This window comes from Dipodomys merriami, unplaced genomic scaffold (assembly GCF_024711535.1).
Source record: "Dipodomys merriami isolate MVZ:Mamm:240054 unplaced genomic scaffold, mDipMer1.0.p SCAF_554, whole genome shotgun sequence".
Classification (NCBI taxonomy): Eukaryota; Metazoa; Chordata; class Mammalia; order Rodentia; family Heteromyidae; genus Dipodomys; species Dipodomys merriami.
This window is the reverse complement of record NW_027206129.1, coordinates 350,296-355,788: the sequence shown is the minus strand read 5'-3', so window position 1 is coordinate 355,788 and position 5,493 is coordinate 350,296. Positions and strand designations below refer to the sequence as shown.

Here is a 5,493-nt window from a genome sequence, read left to right as displayed (position 1 = left end):
GCACCAACATATATTGTTATAAAATAAAATACTTCACTTTAGGGTACAAATTTTTTTCCTAAAAAAAAAAAACCTACAGATTCATGGAAATTTCTCCTTCAATCGGCATCCAAATAAGGTAACGTGTGCTAATATGGAAGTTATTGATAAAACAATATCACCAGTGTAATATGCTAATGGAAAATGGTGCCAACACACCCCATTTTCCTTGGCAAAGGTTTTACTCTTTGTCATAACCCTCATGTGGCTCCATTCCCTGGCAACCGATGGACTACTACTATTAGGCCACTCCCAGCAGCCTCTGGCTGTCCTGGCTATGGTTCCCCCTTCCCATTATAACAGGGCCCAAGAGCAAGCCACCCAGAGGCCATGTCCCCAAGTTCAAGCCAGAGAACAGGAGCCTACTGATCTAGGCAGTGGCTGTCAGGCCTTTCTAGAGTCAATACTGCAAGTTCAACATTCGCATCAGTCTGGAGAAGACAGGGTAGGAGGGCTCAGGACGTGGGCCTGCAAGTTCTTGGTGGTGCTGGACATAGGGCAGCGGCAGCACCATCTGCTCTCTCGTGGGGTTCTCCAGGGGACCAGCTTCCACTTGGGCAGTCTTCAAGGTACACTTCTTCAAAACCTTGCTGATCCTCTGAAATGTCCATCTTGGTGGGGCCTGCGAGGGGTGACACGGCCTCAGTAGCAGGGCTGTGGGGCGCTGCCAGCGTCTTGTCCTGGCCCTCTATGTCTTTCCCTGCAAGACACAACAGGAGCTCCTGCAGCTCTTGCTTCTTCTGCCTCTTGTCCTGGGACAGCTGGTTGACACCCTCATCTTTTTCCCGATAGAGTTCATCCAGGACTTCCAGCTGTTCCTTGTAGAAGACTATGGAGTCTTCCATGGCGCTGATCTGTTCCGACAGCTGGCTGCACTGACGTTGGAGGTCATCCACTTGATGCTGGTGGTCCAGCTTGTCAGGCACAGGCGGGTTGTAGGTGAAGCAGATCTTCAGCTTCTTCTCCGGCACCCGTGTGCCCTGCTTTATCTTCCCAGATGTGCCGTGGTTCCAGATCTTGGGGAGGAGGCCCTGGCGCTCCAGCTTTTTCTGGCATTGGGCTGTCAGGTGGTGCAGGCACTTGCAGCGGGCCTGTTGCTCCCACAGCTGCTGGCTGAGCTTCAGCTTCTTTGATTCAGCCACTGAGAGGGCTACACGGTAAAAATCCCACATGGGTGGTGGGTTGTCGATGTCCGCTGGGACAGTCACAGCAGCGGGAGTGGCCTCCTCACCCTTCTCTTCTTTGGTCACGGCTTCCCCTTCCCTCAGGAAGGCCAGGCAGCTCAGCTGGGCCCGCAGCTGCTTGTTTTCCTGTCGTGTGGCTTCCAGGCAACTCAGGGTGGCCTGTAACTTTTGGGGTACAGTCTGGATCGTCAGCTGATTCTGCACCTGCTCCTGCTGCAGCTGCTGCAGCAGTTGGGTCTGCCTCTGCAGGCGCTGCTGCAGGGCCTCCTTCTCCGTGCTCAGCTGCTCATTGGCAGCCAGGTACTGCTCACAGGTGGCTCTAAGCTCCTGCAGCTGGGCCAGGGACCGCTCATGCAGCTCCTGAAGATCCAGAGCCACTTGGTCCTTGAACTCAGCCATTGCTTTCCACTCTTCCATCTTCTCCTCTCGCTGCTGCAGCTTCTCCTGCATATGTTTCTTCCCCTGTTGCTCGAGTGCAGGAGGCTGGCGAGTTCCTCCTTCTCAGCGCTCAGCCTGTGGCAGGTCTCCTGCAGCAGGGCCAGCTGAGCTGGCAGTTCTCGGTTGTGTGCCACCAGTGAGCATTGCATGGTCTTGTGCTCCTTCTCCATTGTCTCCAGCATCTTGAGCCGATGCTGGGCGTCCTCCTCCCATACCTCAGCGTTCTTCTCCAGTAGCCACAGCTGCTGCTGTTGCTCCAGATTCTGAAGATCGAGGCTCTGGGTTTCTTTGTCCGCGGTCTGAAGTTGTTCTTCCAGGTTCTTGAGCTCCTTCTGCGGTGGCAGGGCCTGGGCCTCAGCCTGAGATGGTCCCGCAGGAGGCTGGGCGGGTGGCAGCTCCGTCAGCTGCTCTCTCAGTGCCACTAGATCACTCTCTAGCTCCAACACTTGCCTCGCCCCTCGCTCTTTCTCTTCTGCTCTCAGTTGTTTTACTTGTCCCAGGAGCTGCTGGACCTTCTCATTCCACTGGGAGCTCTTCACCTTCAAGTCCTCCTCCAAGGTGTGTCTCTCCAACTTGAATTCTGTCAACAGTTCTTTTATGTCATTCAACTCTTGCATCTTGACCTTCATATCAGCCTTGTGTGTCAGGAGCACGTCCAGCCTCTCCTGCAGCTTCGAGTTCTCTCCCTCCAGGTCTTTGTAGCTTCTGGCCTTTTCCTGGAGCTGCAGCTGCATGCAGTTCAGGGTTTTTGTAAGCTCTATGTTGTCCTTAGTCTCCTCCTGGGAGGCGGAGAGTTTCACAGAGTTTCACCTCCAGCTCAATCGCATGCTTCTTGGCAGCCTCCAGGTAGCTGGTGACCTGCTCCAGTTACAGTGCTCTTTCTTCGGCTGCCTGCTGCATGTGGGCCAGAGCAGATTGTAAATCGTGTTCTTCGGAAGCTAAGGTCTGAAGAGATTGTGGATTTCCAGCTCTGTTTTCAGTGCTTCCTGCACACAGGCCATCTCCTCCTTCTCTTTCCCCGATTGACCCTGTAGGGCTTTCTTCTCCTGCTTCAGGTGTTGCACCTCACTGCAGAGCTGCTGGTTCTGTGTTCGGCTGGCATGCAGGGCCAGCAGCAGGCATTGGTAGTGCTTTTCAAAGTCTTCAATGCTGTGGGGGCCTGTGATGCTCTTGACGCTAGCAGCTCTCATTGTGCCCAAAGGTGGGGGAGGCTCAGGGCCGGTGTGATCTTTGACCACACCCTCAGTTGAAATGCAGTCCCCAGTGGTGTTTACCTTGGGGTTCCTTCCAGTTTTCGTTTTGTCCTTTTCCTTGGATTCTGCAGGTCCACCAGGACAATTAGTCTGCTGGTATTCATGCAGTAGCTTCTTGTCGGTAGCTCTTGGGTTTCGACTTGTTTTCTTAGACATCTCGGCACTGGGATGTGGAAGGTGGGGCTGCCACATTCCCAGGCTCTCTGAGATCGCCTCTCTTTTGACCTTCACCAGGTCGCTGGCTTGATTCGCTTGAATCTCGTGGATTCGCCTGCGCACCGCTCTGCACCTCTACCTCCCTCAACTGCTTGGAGTGGTGCCAGTCAACAGAGCGAATACCCTGGTTACTAGGTGGCTGATCGTGTGGGCATGGCCTCAGTTCTTGCATCCCATTGGCCAGAGAGACACACAGGAAGCCTAGGGGCGTGGTCAGAATGTTGGGGGCCAGGCAGAGTGGGTGGAGTCAAGAGGAGAGCTGCACCAGCATGCCCTCCAACATCCAACCCTGTCCTTTGGTTAGGGGTGCGGGGAGACCAGCTCTAGCTGGATAGCTGAAGAGTTTCCCAGGTCCCCTTCCTGGCTTCCATCACACAATTCTGGTTGCCACTTCATACCAGGCTTCCAACTGGCCTTCAGGAAGTAGGACCAGGAAATACAGCTCTCTGCCGATATTTCATGTCTTCAGGTCTTCACTCCAAGCAGAATGAACTCTCTTGTTCTGATCACATTTGCTGACACTTGTCTTCTGATCAAGGAGCCGCTGAGATTCCTAATGGCTTGGATCTGGTGTTCTTCAGTCCCTCTGGGACCGGAGCAAGAGCACCAAGGGCCCAGGGCTTCCCTGCATGAATATTGGCCTTGCTGCCTCCAGCACACCTAGACCAGGCAGAGCAAAGATTTCGTAGACTGAAGGGAATTTGAGGCAGTGCAAATCCATCTCCTTTAGACATATCCCTGAATCTGACCACAGTACATGCTGCACACACTTTGGCTGATGATCTCAGAGGATTCAGAAACACAATCAAGGGAGGAATGCTGCTCCAGAACAGAGTCAGTCTGTTAGCCGAGAAGTCAAGTAACCAGCCACACCCAAATGATGCCCAGTATGTGAAGAGTCCAGGTTCTGGGAGAGCCCTGTACCACTGCACAACCTCTGGAGTGCTATTGGTTGTCCTCTAGTGATGCATGAACTCATGTTGTGTGATCAGATTTTCCTACCAGTGAACATTTTGTGCTGGTTGTGGTACACCCCTGTAATTCTAGCGGGAGAGTCACAGGTTCAAAACAAGCCTGAGCTACATGGGAACCTCAAGGCTAGGCTGGGCAGCAGACCCTCAGACTGGGGATGTACCTGGGAATTGTCTCGGGAATGTTCTTGTCCTCTGTCTTTGCTTATCTCTCAGGCTTCTACCTTGTAATGTCACTGTGGGATTGGTGTTGGTTTAGTAAGGATAGCACTTGGGATACAGTGTTTGCTAATGATGGTTTGTCAACTCTCGCTGCATTTAATCTGTATTATGCACATCATTGAAGACAATTAACTGCCATGAAATGCCTGGGGAAGCTCTACAGACCTGTCTTACGGTTTCTGTAACTCTTAAGATGTTTTTCATCCACAAGGCATGTACGCTTGCTAAGTAGGGTGACAGATTTACATGGAAATTTGGGCACATATGAAGGAATGACAAAAAAAAAAATCTCAAAGCTCTGAAAATTTTGTTCCACCAAAGAACCTTCTTCATTTCAGAAAGCCACAGATTCGGCATGGAAATTCCAACACTCGCATGCTGAGACAGGAGTACCTTAAGTTCAAATCCAGCCTGGGTGCCTAGCAAGATTCTGTTTCAGAGGGGCAGGGGATGGGGGAGAAGAAACCCCACTACATGGTTATGTAATGCCTAATTGACAGAAGAGATTAGGAAGTATTGGCTTGCTTTAGTCTCCATTTTTTTTATAAACTAGACAGAACAAAAGTAAAATGGCAATCATATAGAGAATGTAGAAGATCTCTCACGCACACAGCTGCTAGAATATGTAGGTGTCAGTATAGCAGGAAAATGATCAGGATTCAAAGCCATCCTAGGTCTGAAAGTCCATGAGAGCCTTGTCTGCAATTAACCACCAAAAATACGGAAGTGGCACTGTGACTTAAGTGGTAGAGAACTTTGTCCTGGCCCTGATTCAAGCCTCAGTACTGGCATGTGCATATGCATATGCACGCACGCACACACACACACACACACGCACATACACACACAGGTGCATGCATGCACACACATTCTTCTGAATGGGCAAGCTCATTCCACCAGGAGATGGGATGTGAGGATGGAGTTAGCCCTGGGATGGAGGAAAAGAAAGGAGAACACACTTGACGCTGTAAGTTTTACCTGTACAGACCTGCACAGCCTGCATGGCCCCTTAGCACTCTTCTGCCAGCAGGCCACGGGCCCATCAGCTCTGCCCAGAGAACCCAGTGATGCTGACTTGATAACTACCTCTTGGCATCAACCACAGAACCAACACCGCTTGAGATTAGCCAAACCCCTTGCAGGGACATACCTGTGGCTTGCAGTCCACAC

The 5,493-nt window shown here is 51.7% G+C and overlaps 1 protein-coding gene across 1 annotated transcript; it reads right to left on the bottom strand.

The window, feature by feature from the left end:
* Window positions 1-494: 494 nt before the first annotated feature.
* LOC138811990 (golgin subfamily A member 2-like) lies at window positions 495-3,070 on the bottom strand. Its single transcript, XM_069999943.1, has 3 exons — window positions 2,660-3,070; window positions 1,877-2,440; window positions 495-1,685 (listed from the first exon to the last, which is right to left on the bottom strand). The coding sequence occupies exons 1-3, from the start codon at window positions 3,068-3,070 to the stop codon at window positions 495-497; spliced, it is 2,166 nt and encodes a 721-aa protein (XP_069856044.1).
* Window positions 3,071-5,493: the final 2,423 nt, after the last annotated feature.

Bases quoted from the DNA above. Each gene is read 5' to 3' on its own strand.
- LOC138811990 (XM_069999943.1), bottom strand. From the start codon at position 3,070: ATGTCTAAGAAAACAAGTCGAAACCCAAGAGCTACCGACAAGAAGCTA. The intron at 2,441-2,659 runs GCCTGTGTGCAG...TCCGCCTCCCAG, and splicing joins GGAAAGAGAAGGAGGAGATG to GAGGAGACTAAGGACAACAT. The intron at 1,686-1,876 runs GTATGGGAGGAG...CTCGAGCAACAG, and splicing joins TACTGGAGAAGAACGCTGAG to GGGAAGAAACATATGCAGGA.